Genomic DNA, 18,732 nt, shown 5'->3' on the forward strand with positions numbered 1-18,732 from the left:
TTAAGATTTCTTGATAAATCTATAAAAAAAAAAGTAACCTGGATTTATATTATCAGGATAAATCCTTTTCTTTTGAACGTGTCTTAAATTCAGACAGTTGCTGGTTAACCCAAGACATACTTGCTACTATTGCACCATGGGGGATATCTTACTTTTCTTGTCATTGTGGTTCATAGACATCATGACTAGTAGGGACTATTTACTTTTCTTCCTTGGCAGCTTAGATAGCACCTGAGGATACTGTGAGAGCTAGTTCTCAGATAGGAGGCTTTCAGTTTAGTCCCAGCTTGATTCCTCTAAGTGCTGTGTCACAAATGTGGCATCGTCAGCAGAGGGTCAACCAAGAACAAGGGCAGAAAACTATAAACCGTTTTGCTAGTCTCTTCAACCCCCCTGACCAACTTCAAGGGAGGTTCCTTATGCCTGGCACTGTGTTTTTATCGTCTGGCTCCTTTTTTAGCATTTTGTGTCAAGTGGGATAGCTCTTTCAAAGTGTGTGTATACTAAGATATATTTGTGTCTTAAAGATGTTTCCTTACATCTTTTCAAAGTTTTTAGCGTTATCTCACACTTATTTCTCTCCTTTTCAATTTCCCTGCTTTCCATATTTGCAGTTAAGGTATTTCACTACACCCCCCAATCCTCACCCTGCCAGCCTGGTTTTCCTAGTTTCTCCTTCACAGAGCGTGTGTCCTACCGTCCCCTCACTAGAGCTTCTTGTACCCTACTCCATCTCTAGTTGCTTTTCATTTTCCTGGTTTCTGCAGTTAATCCAGGTTATGTACATCAAGATTGCAGGCTGGAATCCATGTATAAGAGAACATTCTTCTGGTCTGGATTACTTGACTTCAGTATATAATACATTTATCACATATTTTAGTATTTGAATCTTACAAGGTACTTGACTCAAAACCACTTGTTCCCATTTTGCAGGGCATTTTGTGCTGTGATTCCACTTAATTTGTATGTTGTTGTCTTGCAGATGTTTAGATTTCCTGTTATTCATTGTTCCTCATAATGCATTTCCAGTAACAGTGGCAGACCCATACTAGTTGGGTTACTATATTATTGTTTTAAAGTTTTATAATTGAAAATATGATTGATTACTGGCACTTCTTCTTTTCTAAAGGCTTTTTTTAGAGATTTTTTTTTTTTTACAGATTTATTTATTTTATGTATATGAGTACGTTGAAGCTGTCTTCAGACACACCAGAATAGGGCATCAGATCCCATTACAGATGTTTGTGAGCCACCATCTGGTTGCTGGGAATTGAACTCAGGACCTCTAGAAGAGCAGTCAGTGCTCGTAACTGCTGAGCTATCTCTCTAGCCCTGGTGCTTTCTTCTTAAAAACGTTTATTTGTATGTTTTTTGAGTGCATTCAAATTTTAGAAGATTTTATTTTTTGAGAAAGGATAGCTAGTGGAGTATAAAGACTCAAATTGAGATTATCTTTGTCTAATAAAAACAGTTATTTCTTGCCTAAAAATGGTCTTACATAATCAATTATGATAAATAGCTAATAAACAGGCATATAGCTGATACTCACTGTTGGCTACTGTGGATATGGGTTTTTATGTCAGTGCGTCATCTGCGTCACTCTGTCTCCAGTCTGAGGCTGCGTCCCAGAACTCAGTGATGGTTCAGTCCGCATCACTTCTTCCCAAGTCCTACTGTTAGAGCGGCAGAGGCCTTCTTGAGTGTCTCTCCAGCCTCCTTTACCCACTGCTTCCCTCCCACTCTTCCCACAGCTAGGTCTTTGGCTGCGGTTCACTGGCCACCTTTTCCTACTTCTCAAGAGCCAAGCAAGTAGGACAGCTTATGGTAGAGCCTGGTGTTTTTAGAGTTTACTCAGCGTCATCCTGGGGCTTCAGGCTTCAGTCCAAGAGCAGTGTGCTCTATTTCATTTTCTGGATTCCTTTTTGTTAACCACCCTGTTCTGATTCTGTTTGTTACATGGAACATTATTGTGTTTTCTGACAGGAACTATCTTATATAATTGACTGATAAACTATTGACCATAACTTAATGTGCTTCCAATGCCAGCAAAAATACCTAGACAGTGTAGCAGTAGTATAAATACCTACATAGACAGTGTAGCATTAGTATAAAATGAGTTAACACTGTAGTGTCACCACTAGGCATACGAAAGTTTTTTTTTTTGTTAAGCATCCCTATTAAAAAAGTTGAATAACTTCAAAATGGTTCAGAATTCAGAAAAATGTTCTTTTGGCCTATTTTTCACCTTTGCTCTCTGCCCTTTTCCCTTACTGGGCCTGGAAGGGAGAAGCAGGGTTACTCTGAGACCTTCGGTACACCAAACTGAGAACCTGGCTTGTGGTGGAGGGTTTGATGGAAGTTGAGTGATAAAAGTATTTTTGAAAGAACCATCTGAAACATGTGATTCTTGGAATTTAGTTTCTGTGCTGCAGTCAAAACGTGTTGAAAGAATCAGATAAATTGAGGTGGTTTTTCTTTGTATTTTTGTTTGTTTTATATCAGTAGCTAATGTCCTAAAGGCAGAGATTGGATTTACTAACACAAAGGTTTAGAGCTTAAGGGAATCAATTTAAGCCTCTAGAAGATGAATGAATACTAGGGGTTAGCAGAGTTTTTGTAAAGGTCAGATAGCAAATTTCAGTTTTATAATCAATGGGCATTACAAATACTACAGTGTGAAATATTGTAAGTCAAATTAATTTAGTGTATCTATCTGGGTTGTAATATGGCTAATATAGAGTCTAAGTACTTTGGGAAAAGATAAATATTTGAAGTATAACTTCTACTGTATTTATATTGATTTTTTGCATCATTATAAAATCATTAAGTGTAACCATTACTAGTTTGGGAACTTGAACTTATACTTCTAAAACAACCATAGGCAGGATGGGTGTGACCTGATTTAAATAGGGATTTGCCAACACCTATTATACATAAAGAAGTGAGGGCTAGGAATTTGCCCTGAAACTTAAGTGAAAGTTTGAGAACGAAACTTAGCACAGGAGAGAGAGTGAGGTGTTATTGATAGAACAAGAAGAAAGCCTGGGAAGGGACTCTCTTCTGGAGGCTCAGTGAGGAAAGCATTTTAAAAGTGTTGGGTGGGTCAGCACATGCCAGAGGGTGGAAAATGTGAGACCTGCAGGTTTGTTTTTATATCAGTAGCTAATGTCCTGAAGGCAGAGATTGGATTTACTAACACAAGATCAACTTAAGCCTCTAGAAGATGAATGTGAAGAGGAGAGTGAGTGGATTTGGGTTTTTGACAACCCCCCTCAATCTATCTGTCCTTCCGTCCATCTGTCTGTCTGTCTGTTAGATGAAAAATAAGTACTTGAGGCCCTGCGATTCTCTTAAGGTATAAAGAAAAAATATTTTTAATGTCTAGCAATTCTTAGCCTTGTGTAAGCTGATAATTTTGACCCATCAACGTGTTTGTCTGTTTAGTGATACTATGTTTAAGTGAAGAGTCTAGATTTAGGAATAAGGAAAGTTGCAGAGATTAAAAATTGTTTTTGTTTTTTTTTCTCCGTGTACTTAGTTTGTGCGTGGTTGTTTGCATGCCATGTAGTTAGTAGGACACATGATGGATTGATTTTTCTAGGGGACCACAGTCAGGTCATCCCTGTGTTTACCTGCTTACTATCTCAGTGGCCTCAGTTTTGTTTAAAGTGCGGTGTTGTTCAAACGTGTTTTAATAGCATCTTGGCAACCAAGGCTGAGGCCTGGGAAACTTAGTCATGCTTCTGTAGGCTGTGACAAAGCCCTGTCACCAAAAGCAGCTTGGGGAGGAAAGAGTTTATTTGGCTTACAGGTTATCATGCAGGCAATTCAGTCAGGAACTCAAGTCAGGCAGAACTAGAAGCTGGAACTGAAATAAAGACGCCAAGGGAATGTGCTTTACTGATCTGTTATCCTGGCTTCCCTAGTTTTCTTTCCTGTTTCTTTTACTTATTTTTTTTAATTGATAATAGAATTTCATACTATATATTTTGATCCTGGCTTTATTGTCCCAAGTTCCTCCCAGATCTTCTATCCTAATCTGTAGCATTTCTTTAACTCTAATAAGCAGGCATCTAAGAATTCTCTTGGTGTTCCTATTCATAGCACCACCTTCACAATAATGGTAATGCCTCTTCCCAAATAATTAAAGCTTATGTCATGTTGACAAAAACAAAACAAAACAAAAAAGCCCAGTTAGGACAAAAAAAAAAAAAAAAAAAAAAAAAGACTAAGTTATTACCTGGAGCCAACCTGGGCTATGGAGTGAGGCCCTCTATCAAATTAAAATCAAATCAAATAACAATGGCAACAAACCCTCTTGTAATTACTTACCTTTAAACATATTCTTTTCAAATAATTTGATGTTTTCATTAGCACTTTGGAAGATCTGGTTATAAAAGACCTAGTATTTTTATCTATTGTGAAATTTGGCTTTTTAACTAATCTTGATGCTTTTGTTGAGGTATGTATAACAGGGAAGTTTGGGGCGTGGTTAGGACCAGCTTAAGGTATTATATTCTTTCCTCTTTATTTCTGAAGCAAATTTAGAATGACACCAGAAGAGTAACATAATAAGTTGTCCTCTGGCCTCTTCTGTAAAATTGCACCTTACACACACATATGCCTTCCTGTGAATATACATGCACAATACAAAGAAAAATTGAAGATTAGGAATAGTAGAAAGTGAAAATGTCATTAATTTGACTGGCTTTTGTAGGTATAGGGAACTTAATTGTGCTGATTAAAGTTGGATAGGGAATACGATTCAGAAGAGCCATTAAATTAACCAAGAGTTAATAAGAATGATTAGTAGTTAGGAGCAGTGTCAGTGGAGTGTCAGAAAGTGTCTTTTCTTTAAGTGAATGAAAGAACAAAAGCATTCTATTTCTCTTATATGAATATAAGAACAGCCCCTTTTTTTTTTAGCTTATTCACATTTGTTTCATGTGTATGTGTGCGTGCGTGCGTGCGTGCACACTATTGCACTCATTGTCTGTGAGGTCCCTGAGCCTGGGCTGGTTGGTATAGATGTCCCATTTGGGACTGAGCACTCAACAATCATTTGTTAGCACTTTGACCAGTTTTACCTTTCTGCATCAACTGATGCTCACTGCAGAGAGAAGCATCTTTGTACAAGGTTGAGAACAGCAGTACCCCCAGAAGCATAAACATAAATACTTAGAAGGCAGTTTTGTAACATTATTTAGCTAAATGACATTAGTAGTTAGACTTATCTCCTAGAAGCTATGAGGCTCCAGGCTGAGGGCTTTCACCAGGCTTATAGTAATCAAGCATGAGTTCCTCTTGTGGAAGCAGTCAAATTTAGAAGTAGTTGCTTACCTCATGATCTTTTCAAGTCCCCGACAGGCAACAGTAATTTTTATTTTTATGTTATCTTTTGTTGTGCCTAGAAAAGGACCGTACCCTACCACTGACCTTTACTTCTCAACCCTCTTTGATTATTTATACTGCACTATTTCTTTGATCATACCATTAGTTTGTGGGAAGGAAACTCTTTGCTTGTAAGATTTCTTTGAAATGTGTTTTCTTGACTGGTTTATTTTGTAAACCCTTTGGTCTCCCCATATGTACTTCCCATATTCTTGTACATTTAAATGTATTTGTATATATAGGGTTTTTTTAAAAAAAATTCTTTCGCTGGGCAGTGGTGGCGCACGCCTTTAGTCCCAGCACTTGGAAGGCAGAGGCAGGCGGATTTCTGAGTTCGAGACCAGCCTGGTCTACAAAGTGAGTTCCAGGACAGCCAGGGCTACACAGAGAAACCCTGTCTTGAAAAACCCAAAAAAAAAAAAACCTTTCATATCATTTTTTTATGTCCTTAAAGTCTGTTTTTATAATTGTTTATAATTACAGAAGAAAGTTTGAGAAGTTTATTGGATTGCGGTGACAAGTGGAGAGATTGTTTTCTCTGACATTTGTAGAATTTGATCAATTATCCTCTCAGGCAAGGACTTAGAGATCTTGTGCTTCAGGAAGTTCTTCAGTACACTAAAAATACCTTGAGGAGATAGCTCTCACCCTCCACTTTGGGTTTGGGTGGGCACGTTTTCTGTGTGTCATTCAGCAGCCTGGGGCATTTTTCTATAGTTTTTAACAAAGCTTTAAAATATTTACTTATTTAATGTATGTTGGTGAGGGTTTTGTGTGTGTGTGTGTTTCTGTATGTTTCTGTAATGTGCCTGGTATCAAAGGAAGCCAAAAAAGATGTGTTGGAATTGTTGGGCCTCTGTTTGCACATGATTCCTCTGAAGAGGAGCAACTGTTCTTAACTGCTGAGCCTGCTCTCCAGGGCTGCTTTTCTCCAATTTTTAAATTGGGTTCTTTTTACAGAGCTGTAAAATTTCTTGTTATTATAGCAGTTCACAGTCATTTTTACATACTGTTTATGATTGTAAAAATGTCATATCCATCCTTATTACCAAAGTCTAGATAGAGTTCCGTGTATAAAAATGGCATAGTTTTTGCATATGGCCTATACTCATCTGCTGTATCATGTGTAATTTCTGCTATAATTCAAGTGCCATGCAGTTAGAATTGTTTTATCATATATTGTTTAGTTAAATATATTTAAATGGTCTATATGAGCAATGATAGTATAATATTTTGTACTTTTTGATTGTTTGATTAGTGTGAATATCACATGCCTGCTGTGCTCGCATGCATACACACACACACACACACAGTAAGGCTCAATTCATGACCTTTGTTTTAAGTGTTTACTAACTGGTGGCTATCATTAAAATTATCAGAGATTCAAAAGTGATCTCTGACTATCATGTGTAGTCCTTGTTAATTTATCTTCTAATCTACTCATTCTCATTAAGAGACACTGTCTGGTTCAGTTTTGGTTTGACATCTCAGTACTAGTCGGCTACTGAGTATTTTGTAAATTACAGCACAATCCAAAGTTAACTTACCTTGGTTCATGCATTGAAACATATTTTCAAGGCAGAGAGGATCATTATGTACATAACACTTAAAGACTAGAAAGCAAAAGCTATCAATTCATTGCTCAGCAGTCAAGAGTTTACTCTGAAAGCAGTACAGATTCATGTTCTATCTCCATGTTATGTTTCTTGGGATAAATATTGAAGAGGGTAGAACTTGCTTATCCTTTAATTTCTTCAAATTACAAATATAAATGTCAAGTTTCCATGCCCCCCCCCCCCCCCAGTATTACCCTGTAAAGGAATCCTTAAAAGATTGGTTTAAGTATGATTCACTTTAACACTAAAGCTGTAGGGGCTCAGGGAACATTTCATTAATCCTGAAATTTTATTAGTAATGTACAGAGAGCATAGAGAGGACACAAGAATATACAAATAACTTGGTTTCTATTTGCTGAGTGGGATGCTACATTTTCATTGATAATCACTAAGACAAGTAGATTTCTTGTGTCTTAATTTTGTGAGACACCATTCACAAAATACTATGTGCATAGAGTAAATCATTGTGTCTTTAACAAAGCTCTTATTTGATCCTTCTGTAGATTTAACAGAGCTTTTTCTTTAAGAAAATTAACAAATGTCAAAGTAGATTCACCTAATTCATCCTTCTTACTAGATTATTTTGTGTTCATTTCAGACAATAGCAAAGGGCTTTTTTTTTCTTCTTTCATTTTTGACATTGTATGAAAATCCATGAAAGCAACAACTTGAGGAATAGTGCATAAAGACACTAATAGCATGTGCTAACTGTTGCATTATTTATCTGCAAATGGAAATTTTAGAATATATCTAAGATTCTCTTAAAACCTTGGTATAGTAGTAGGTAATTGTTATTATATGTATATTTGTAATAACCTTTTAGAACATTGGTTCTCAGCCTTTGGGTCATGACTCCTTTGGGATTAAAACAATCCCTTCACGGGGGTGGCCTAAGAAAATCGGAAAACATGGATATTTGCATTAATACTCAGAATAGCAAAATTACAGTTATGAAGTAACAACAAAAGTAATTTTATGGTGAGAGTCACCACAACATGAGGACCTATAGTAAAGGGTTGGGAGCATACAGGAGGGTAAATACCACTGTCATAGGGCCTTACTGTGATGTTGAGTTCCTAGAGTAGAAAGATCCACATGGTGCAGTATGGCAGATTCCAGGGCTATGCTTCCAAGTGTCTTCTACCAAGTAGCCCCTGAAAAATACTCTTCATTCTTCCAGCATCAGATTTTGATAGTAGTTCTGGAAGGCTATCTCTAGTATGCTCAAATTGGATTTAAATTAAATTTTTAATAAGATTAGAATAGTTTTACCCTTACCTTTTGCCTAGCACATGTGAAAATTTATATCTTAGTGGGAAACTAATATTCAACATGAGCACATGAGCTGTTTTGTTGTTGTTGTTTTTGTTTGTTTGTTTGTTTGTTTTGTTTTTTGTGCATGCAGCTTAGAAATGGTAAGCAGCATTTAGTAGAGTTAAGAAAATTTTCTGGAATATAGCTTTTCTCGTGAATATATGATTACACTTTGTATGGCCCGAAGCTTGGATATTTGCCTACTTCAGTCCAGTTCTGAGCCTAATTTTATGAGTTTATGAGTCTACTGGGTTGTTGGATTTATTACCTACTATATCTAGAAAAAATTATTTAATACCATATAAGATAACAAGTGCAATATATAAGTATATTTAAAAGCCATCAGGCTTCTCCCCTGTTAGACTTATGGGCGAATTTCTTTATTAAATTCCTCACATTGGTGTTAATTTGGTTAACCATACTAATGCTTAAATGATCCTCTTGTCATGCCTAACATCAATAGTTTTTTTTTTTAAGCTTTTGAGTCTAGTCGTAACTTCACTTATAAAGTGGAGGATCCATATACAAAAATAAATCTCAGCCATAGCTGATTGCTGTTTTACTGCACAATGAATGTATATTAATCCCCAGGGCAAATTCATCTACCTTTGATCTCATACACTCGCTCCTCTCTTCTGTTTTACTTTTGAGTAGATCAACTGATGGTTTCTGAGTTTTTGCTTATTTAGATTTGTGTAGCTTGGCTTCTTTTCAGCAGTTAAATCTGTCTACCTTGGTGTGAGTGACAAGAACCTTGTACTGAATTATATTCTCAAGGCTCTACATTGGTTTTTCCTAAGACAATATTGGAGAAACTATTGTTACTTGTAATTGTTGGGATGTGTAGAGTATTGGTTACTACTCACATTACTTTTAAGAACTTCTAGGTTGAGTTGATCCTGAGAAAACGATTGATGTTATCTTAACCAACCAGAGAATAGGTTTCTCACTTAGATTTTAAACTTGGAAAAATTTTAGGTTATTTTTTTAGCTTAAAAAATTTCAAGTGTATTAAGAAGCCGGTTTAGAGAATATCTTTTTAAAAAACCAGATTTCAAAAATTTTGAAAACAGCTAGTTCTGTCTCTTGTCCGTATACTTTCAGTTTTTATACTCCTTTCATTTTTCTTAAAAAACAGTCTGACAAAATGATTCCTTTTCTTTTTGTTTTATTTTGTTTTGCGAAAAAAACCTTAATTAGTCCTGGCTGTTGACTATCTTATCTTACGTGCTTAAGGATAGCTTCAAACTCCTAGAGATCACACTGCTTCTGCCTATAGAGTTTTGGAACTAAAGACATACACTATTATGCTTAGCTGTGCAGTGTTATTTTTAAGCCATGTCTATCATTTTCTGTAGTATGAGAGGCATGAATTGTGTTCGCTGTTAACATCATACGCTTGTAATTTCAGCTGCCTTGTGCTGAAGCTGTATGAATCCAGAGCCAGTCTGGACTAAGTAGGGATTACATGTTTTCATTTATGTTCATAGGATATGATACTCATCCAGTTTTACAGTGGCATGCCTTAAAAAAATAGATGAAATATATGTAACTGTGCTTATTCTTTGTTATTTCTACTTAAGGGACCAGTTACTCTCCACAAGAAAACTCACACAACCACAGTGCACTTCATAGTTCAAATTCACATTCTTCTAATCCAAGCAATAATCCAAGCAAAACTTCAGATGCAGTAAGTATTAAAATGATGCTGGGCTGTCAAGATTAAAATGCATACTGTAAATGTTCTTAGATGTTCTTTTAATTTTTAAAATATTCAATTGGTGTGGAGCTTAATGTATTTATTTTCCTATATTATATATGAAGTACAAATAATACCAGACCAACACATTTCTAAAGTTATTTAAGGTTTAATTTCTTTTAGGTTTACATAAGTTGCGTATTTATTCTCTGCTCTGTGCTTTGTACTTTGTTAGACAGTGAGGACAATTTCTTGATCCTCAGAGGCATGAAAGAAAACACAGACCATCATTTTAAGTACTTAGGCAGGCTTAGATTAATGAAATAACTGGATACTTTCTAGTGTTGAATTCAATTGAGATTTTTATCTATATTCACTTAGCAAAAAAAAAAAAAATACTTTAATCAAATATGTGCTAAGGTGTCCTAAAACTTAGACAGTTTGGTTCATTTTATTGGAAGTTGTTGATGTCTGGTGGTAACAGAAATGCTATCAATTTAGAATGTTGTTAAAACTGGGGGGCGGGGTGGGGGGAGGTCGTTAAGAAGACTTTCCATCTCTTCCAACAAGTTGAGTATAGCTTAGGGAGCTCAATACTGTTTACTAGTAAAGAGATAAAACAACGCTTAATAAAAGACATAGACGTGTGAAATTGTTGGACAGGGTGGCACAGGACAATACTGCCAGAAATTTGAATAAATTTGCCATAATTAGCAAGAACTTTGAAGTCAGATGTGAATAATAAAATCGTGTCTTTTACTAAAGTGAATTTCATACAAGAGCGAATGAAGGATATAATAAATGCATAGCAAACACAGATTTACAATTTCAAAACTTACCAAAAGTGTTTAAAATACAGGGAAGAGTAAATAAAAGGAAAGGTGTTTGGAGAGATGCCTCAGAGGTTAAGAGCACTTGCTGTTCTCCCAGAGTACCTACGTTCAGGTTCCAACAGTTTACAAACTGTAACTGAATGGTACCTTTTAGCTCCCTGGGTACGTGCTCTGCACATAGTATGTACATGCAGACAAAACATAAAATATCAGTCTTAAAATATTCTTTAAGAACTTCAAATAAATTTCAGTAAATTTTACCTGGGTGATTCTCTTGCTTTAGTTGGCATTGGAAGATAGGTCTTAGCATGTGTGTGTGGTTCCCTCACCCACTCTGGTCAAGTAGCATAGTTGTATAGAACATTGGGATAGCTAGTTAAATATTATAGAATTCTAAAATGTAATTTTAGATGATGTGCCAGGTCAAGTTAGGAAATAAATCATGCTACTTATTAACCATGAGTTAAATACATATATATGTAGACTTTAAACAAGGGCTCTTCTGATTTTGCTCCTTTAGGGGAAAAAAAAAAGGGCCTGGAAAGATGATTTAGTTGTTTAAGACCAGGATCACAACCAAAGTGACAGAAAAAAAAAAAATGGACTCCTTAGGAACAACACTATGATAGAGGGCTGAAGAGAAGGCTCAGTATCCGTAGTTAAAGTCATTTGCTATGTACCCTGAAGATCTGAGTTCAATCCCTACTGAAAAGAGAACTGACTCCACAGTATGCTGTCATCCACACCCTCACCATGGCATTCCTGACTCCAGCCCTCATGCACAGGCTTGTGTGTGTACATGGGTAACAAACAAATCCACCCCCACCCCCCCAGTATCCTATGCTGATTTTGTGTGGCTGGAATGTGCTATAAATGGAACCTTTACTTTTTGCATGTAATAGTCCTCTTGTTACTGCCTAAGTAGCCTTCATAATTTTGGAGCATCTGCTTATCCTAGATCTTTGCAAACCCTTTGAGACAGGGTTTCACTGTATCGCTCCACTAGGCAGCCCTACAACTTATTATGTATACCAGGGTAGACTAGAACGCAGAGTTCTAACTGCTTTGCCTCTGCTAAATGCTGGGATTACAGATGTTTGGAACCATGCCTGGCTCTGCAGTCAGTTTTGCCTAAAGAGTCTTCTTTATTTACAAAAAGAAGGAAATTTATCAAAGAATTACTGGGACTTTATGAAATTCTTTGTTATAGGAAAGGCAGTGTTTGTCAATGAGCAGCTAGTAACTCATGGGTTAATTTTAGTATTGCCACATTTCTGTATGATTAGGAATGTTGGTAAGGTGAGCAACTAAGAAAATAGAGATACTTTTGCAGAAGAAACAGCTACATTCATGTCAGAGATCTATCCAAATTTGAATTTAAGGAAAGGATAGATAGTTGTCTTGGTAAAAGTTCCCTTTGTGGGGAGGATTGAGACTGTCCCACTATGTAACCTCGGCTGGCCTGGAATTTGGTGTGTAGGCCAGGCTGACTTCAAAGCCTTCCTGTTAGTAGTTCATTTTTAAGTCACTCATTCTAGTGCACCTTTCAATGAACACTTTGTATAAGCTTGATGGGTATTATATTGAAGATAACAGTATTTTAACAACTTAAATCATTCAGATTGCTAATTAGGCCCATCATGTGTTAATATATATAACATATTAATAAAATGTAACCTTTCTAGAGGAAAAACCATTAAGATCTTTGACTTAGTTGAGGTATCATAGAATTTCATATATGTCTCTCTGTGTGTGTGTGTGTGTGTGTGTGTGAATGCCCATTTTCTTATGATAGATGAAGGAAGAAAAAGTCAAACTCACTTTAGTAATGTTAGGAAGTATTTTAGTCATGTGAAAGAAATTCAAGTTATCTCAAGTGTTTCTGATAATACCTGAAAACTGATTGTTATGTGTTAAGTAAATTAGGAAATGTGATGTGTATGTAAGAATTGGACTTGAGTTGTCAATTTTACATACTCATTTTGTAAAGTCAGTAAACTTGGCTACTGCCATTCATTGCACATTGGTATTTGTAAATTACACCGTTACTCAATGGCGTATCATTAACTCCTTACTAGAAATGGGTTGAGATGATAGTTTACTGGTTTCTGATTGTGAAAGTGTCTTGCATTTTATAAAATAAGATATCCATTTGTACAAGCTGAGATTTGAAGTGTTGTAGGCTATGCATTCCATAGCTATGCGTGCTGTTGGGTGGGCGGATGGGTTTACTGTATAGCCAGTGAGGACTACATGTTAGGTCACTTTGGAGCTAGCTTAAATATAAACAGACATTTGCTTTAGGCAAAACAAAACAAAATAACTTTAAGACAGCAGAATATTCCTTGAAGCACACTGGTTGTTTAGACGCTGGTATGTATCTGCGTGTCCTTTTATTATTAGCCTTGAATCTTAGTCTGTTTCTCTGATCAGTCTCTCAATCACACATGACTTCTTGGCTAGTGTTAACTTCCTCTGAACAAATTTTTAAAGGAGAAGAACTAAAACCAAAATACTAGAAAGGTTCCAGATACCATAGGGTTGTTTAAACAGGTCCTTATTTTTAACCTGCCTTTCTTGTCTTAGACACCAATTCCATGGAACCATCCCTCAGATTTTTCTGATTTCATCATGACTTTACAGGCCTATCATATCTGTATAAGACCAACTGAGAAGTTTAAAAGAGCAGTGTTAGTTTCAGAATTATACTATCTTGTGTTTTCCATTTTTCTCTTTTTAAGTTCAAGATGTTAATTCCATGTTCTTCATATGCCTAATACAGTCTATATATACTATGCTATATAATATAGTATAATCCTTCACAGGTACTCTTAATGAATAAAGGTTTTAATAGATTCTGTTCATATTTATGTTTGGTATGAAAATTATTAGAATTTTTAATATTTCGTGTTGAATGCTTAAATAGCAGACTAATTTTCAAAATGTATTTTTAAGCCTTATGATTCTGCAGATGATTGGTCTGAGCACATTAGCTCATCTGGAAAAAAGTACTACTACAATTGTCGCACAGAAGTTTCACAGTGGGAGAAACCAAAAGAGTGGCTTGAAAGGTACTTGCTTTTCACCTAGTAATACTCCCTACTTACTTCTGAGGTAGGCATTCAGCCTTAGCTTTTGTACAGGAAATCCCTTTAGCTTTCAGTTTTAGTCAGGGTATTTCTGTATCTTCCCTTCTTATAAAAGTATTTCTTGGACATAGAGCAACCATGTAGTGGCCTGGGAACGCGCATTGGACTGTGGGATTTGTAGGATGAATAGCTGACAGTTTTCCCTTCGGTGAGAACCATTCTTAGTAGTCTGTCTGCTGTGTCCCATCTTCCAGACCAGTTTCAGTTGTAAACTATGTTTCTTTTTATTCGATGTACAGTCTTGTGGAACATTTGACAAGAAAGGTTAGTACAGAGACTCAACTACTTAATGTCATTTTTACTCATAAAATGATGTTTATTTAATCTTTTATTTATAGAGAACAGAGACAAAAAGAAGCAAATAAGCTGGCAGTTAATAGTTTCCCAAAAGACAGGGATTACAGAAGAGAGGTGATGCAAGCAACAGCCACTAGTGGGTTCACCAGTGGAAGTAAGTGTTTTCCTCTTTTTCTCCTTTCCTCTTTACCTCTTTTCCCCCTCCCCTCCCCTCCCCTCCTCTCCTTTCTTTTTTTTGTCTCTGAAACAGTATGTTCTCTTTGTTACTATTGTCTGTTTTAATTTAACAACAAGTTCCATCTGCATGTGTAAATTGGCATGAAAATATACTTGGTTTCTATTTTGCTGAATGGCGTTTCAGCACTCTCAGTTTCCTGGAAAGGGAAATAGGTGCAGGGTGGAAGGAGTAGAGGTCTGTGTGATTCTCAATACTCACATTGTCTATAGTATAGACTTGGTAAAGAACAAGATTGACATTTTTAAAAAGATTGGCTTATAGTCTTTTGTTTGTTTTTTTTGAGACAGGGTTTCTCTGTATAGCCCTGGCTGTCCTGGAACTCACTTTATAGACTAGCCTGGCCTCGAACTCAGAAATCACCTGCTTCTGCCTCCTGAGTCCTGGGATTAAAGGCGTGTGCCACCACGCCCAGCTCTCTTATAGTCTTAATAAGTAATAAATAATTGAGCCCCAGCCACACACATTCTTGGCAGTTTAGGCTTTAGGGTTAGTATAAATAGCTGACAGCTTTCCCCTTTAGTGAGATACATTGTTAGTCTGTTGTCTGTATCCCACTGTGTGCTACTGCCATTTTGGTTATCAATGAGAAGCAATCAGTATGTAGATGGTCCACTAAAATGGATGTTGTTTGATATTACAATGATGTGAGAGTATATGTAAACAACTCCTTGGTTTTTTTTTTTTGTTTGTTTGTTTTAATTTTTCACGTTAATACTAGAAAATCACATCAGGTAGTAATTCTTTAGTACAAAATACATTTCAGGATAGATGTTTTGCCTGACTTTGTACTGAGTTCACATCATGTAGGTTAGGTTATACTTCCCCTGTCCCCTCCTCCAATAGCATACATCTGGTGTGTTTTCAACATGTCTCTGGTTTACAATAGTATTGTTGAGATCTAAATCTGTACTTAGGTGTTAATTCCACTGTGTTTAGAGATCGGTATAAAGCTGGGTTCTGAGGCTTTGTAGAAACTATTTTTCAACCCTTGTTTAAGGAATCCTTGATCTGTATGACAAACTGACTTTAAATATTTTATTTAGATTTACCCATTTAGGTGGGTAATTGATTCTCAAAAAAGGGGTATTAATTCCTTAATGGCAAATTTATTTAGTGTGAACTTGTGACATAGCAACATTAAATCTTCAAAATATGAGTAAAATTATTCTTGATTTTTAGTGACTAATTTGTTAAGTATTATTTATTAAGTATTAGGGAATTATAGAACATTATATTTCAGGGCATAAAATGTGGAGATTTAATCCTGTGTTGCCCTCTGTCTCAGGTAACTAGCTGACCTTGACCAAACAAAAAGAAGCCAAGGTTTTTATTTTGAAGTAATTAAATAGCATGTAGTTTATTGTTGCTAGTGCAGTTGGTGGGCAAGGAGAATGGATAAGTGACGTGTGTGCATGAAAGGAAACAAGGAAAGCTGTTGTGCTTGGGAACTAAATCCTAGAATTAAGACAGTGCTGAGTTGGGCCATGTGTTTGCACTAGCCTTAAGCTGGTGGTTCCCAAAGAGGGAAATCTGTGACTCCTTGGTTTCCATGAATATTGGGTGACTTTCATTAATTTCACAATCTGATTTATGTCTCCTCCTTCACTGAATTCATATGTGTACAAATAATGAGTCCGTAGGTCTGTAGCTGGACTCAGGGTTATATGTATATTTATTTGTTTTCTAACTTTTTAAAACGAGTTTTTCTGTACTACCTTTTAAAGTCATTCTTCTTAAGGTTCAGAGTTTATAAAGGTACACATTAAGAGAGCTAATTATGTACAAGAGATGAGGAAATTTTTTAATGTTTTTGTATGTTGGCATATATTCAAAGTTTAAATGTTTATTATCTTAAAAGTTAGAAAAGCCTAATATGGTTATGTAGTCCTTTAATTACTATATTAAGGAGGCAAACATAGGCAGATCTATATAAAAGTTAGAATGTTAAACTTTTAATCTCGTACCTAGGAGCATTTCACTGTACACGCTTTGTTTACTATATATGCATGCATAGAAATCAGACATGCTTAGAACCAAATATGAGATTATTTATTGTTCTAGCCTACTTGTTGTATTACTGTCAGTAGTATTTCTGGGATTTGTTTTTATTTTGATTATGTATCTGCTAAATTATTGTCTGCACCATTCTACTTAATTATAAGTAGTTTGCTGTCTGAGTATTGGGTGGATTTTTCAGCTGGTTTACATATCTGTTCTTTAGTGGAATTAAAATTTTATATGTACGAATGATGAGTCAGCAGATTTGTGGCTGAAGTGATAGTTGTATTTATAATTTTTCTTATTTTTAAAGTTTTATGCAATGATTGAGAGATTTTAGTTTTCATGTCAAATTTCTCCAATGTCAAAGTGTTGTAGTAATTAAATCAGTGCTCCATTTAATTATTTGACATTGTCAAAAACTATTGGGTGTTCATTGGCATTGGTTAGAATAATGGTTGGAGTTTGTTCCTTTCAAGAAATGAATAGAATGGGAAGATTCTTACAAGTAAAGAGATAGTAGAAATGTCACCACAATCTGAATCTCAGAAATGTATGGATACGTTTTTCTTTTGGTATTAAAGCTGCATCTTGATATTTTTCTAGCGTTAATAGTATGATTCTTCTAAGCTCAGAGAATTGTCCCCTGGGATTTCTTATAGTACTAGTGACATTTTGAATCAGGCCACTTCTTTGCTGAAGAGACTGTCCTGTGTTTTAAATGGTTATTATACCTGCTAAATTAGCTAGTCATACACCTCCCACCATGGCCTTGAAAAGAGTGGGAGCTGTGGTGCCATAGAGGTACTTCTGTAAATGCCTTCTGTCTAGGGATAGTAGGAGTCAGTGGCAGCTCCATCTTCCCCAGTTCCTAAAATCTACTGGCCTTTTGAATTAACAGGTATTTGAAGTATCATTTTATGTCATCCTCTGAACACTTTGGCCTTTACATGTTTTGCTTTAGCTATATACAACTAAAGCAGAGTTTTCTAGATTAATGAAATAAAAATTGTAGGTAATTAAGTGGTATTGTGTTGTTAGGCAGGTGTTTTAGGTAGAGTAGAATCTTCTTTGTATCAAAAACCTAGAGCTATGTCCATATAAGATGGAACTGTGTGTATATATCTGTACAGGATTTTGGATACCACTGTCACAGTCGGATCTTTCCATATTGGTTCAGTGTATAACATACTGAGTTATATTAGACAATGGAGAGTTTCTTTAGGTACAACTGAGGGCTTTTTGGTGGTGAGCCACTGTTTTAAATTAAAGGTACTATTGTAGTTATATAGTGGCAAGGTGAAAACTGACTCATATTGTGTCTGCTCTTTGTACCTTCTTTATCTTAAAGTCAGAAGAGCTGTGGATTGGGAAAGACATGCATATTCATTGGTGGGCATTCTTTGCAAAACTGTCGCGTTCAAAGGGCACATCCTTTTAGTCGTGGAATATTAGAGGGGTTTTCCTCTCTCTCTTTCTTTCTTTCTTTCTTTCTTTCTTTCTTTCTTTCTTTCTTTCTTTCTTTCTTTCTTTCTTTCTTTCTCTCTCTCCCTCCCTCCCTCCCTCCCTCCCTCCCTCTCTCTCTCTCTCTCTTTCTTTCTTTCTTTCTTTCTTTCTTTCTTTCTTTCTTTCTTTCTTCCAATGACCTTTGTCCACATAATTGTTTAAAAATTTCCTCCTTTTGTATTATTTTATAGAAGCAAAGTACCAGTATTTAAACTGTTGGCAGAGTTTTAGCTATTTCCTGTACCTCCCTTTGGAGCTTAAATGCTGGTGTTTATTGCCAGTTATTCTGGCAATAAGCACTTTTTTTTCTGATTATGCCTGCATGCATCTCTTTTCAGAATAACATGTGAAATATGATTATGTTACTTTTGTCAGCATTATTTAAAGTCTTATATTGGTTTTGTTTGTGATGCACAATTCAGTATATGTTAAACCATCGTTTATCGTTGAGAGATCTACAATAAAACACTTTAGAGCCCACATTAGCCAGCTGCTTAGGTATTCAAAAATCTGAAAGTAATGAAGCCAGTGGTCCTTTGTAATTGAACTACTGGATAATTATTTGACCCTGTGATTGATATTTTAAAAGAAACAAGAAAATGTTTGCCTTTTTATTTTTAGAAACATATTTTTTTAGTAAAATGTTAGACTAGAATCTGAGTATAGATTAATATCTATAGTTGGTAAAAAC

At 35.8% G+C, this 18,732-nt stretch overlaps 1 protein-coding gene across 13 annotated transcripts in view; it reads left to right on the top strand.

Moving 5' to 3' along the window:
- The window catches only part of Wac (WW domain containing adaptor with coiled-coil), a 60,204-nt gene that overhangs the window by 22,767 nt on the left and 18,705 nt on the right, over positions 1-18,732 (top strand). For all 13 annotated transcript variants that reach the window (XM_030250418.1, NM_001282093.1, XM_030250417.1 and 10 more), the window contains exons 4-6: positions 9,905-10,011; positions 13,809-13,924; positions 14,341-14,453. In XM_030250418.1, the coding sequence (XP_030106278.1) occupies positions 9,905-10,011; positions 13,809-13,924; positions 14,341-14,453 (336 nt within the window). The remainder of the gene's footprint in view (positions 1-9,904; positions 10,012-13,808; positions 13,925-14,340; positions 14,454-18,732) is intronic.

Source organism: Mus musculus, chromosome 18 (genome assembly GCF_000001635.26).
Source record: "Mus musculus strain C57BL/6J chromosome 18, GRCm38.p6 C57BL/6J".
In the NCBI taxonomy this organism is placed as follows: Eukaryota; Metazoa; Chordata; class Mammalia; order Rodentia; family Muridae; genus Mus; species Mus musculus.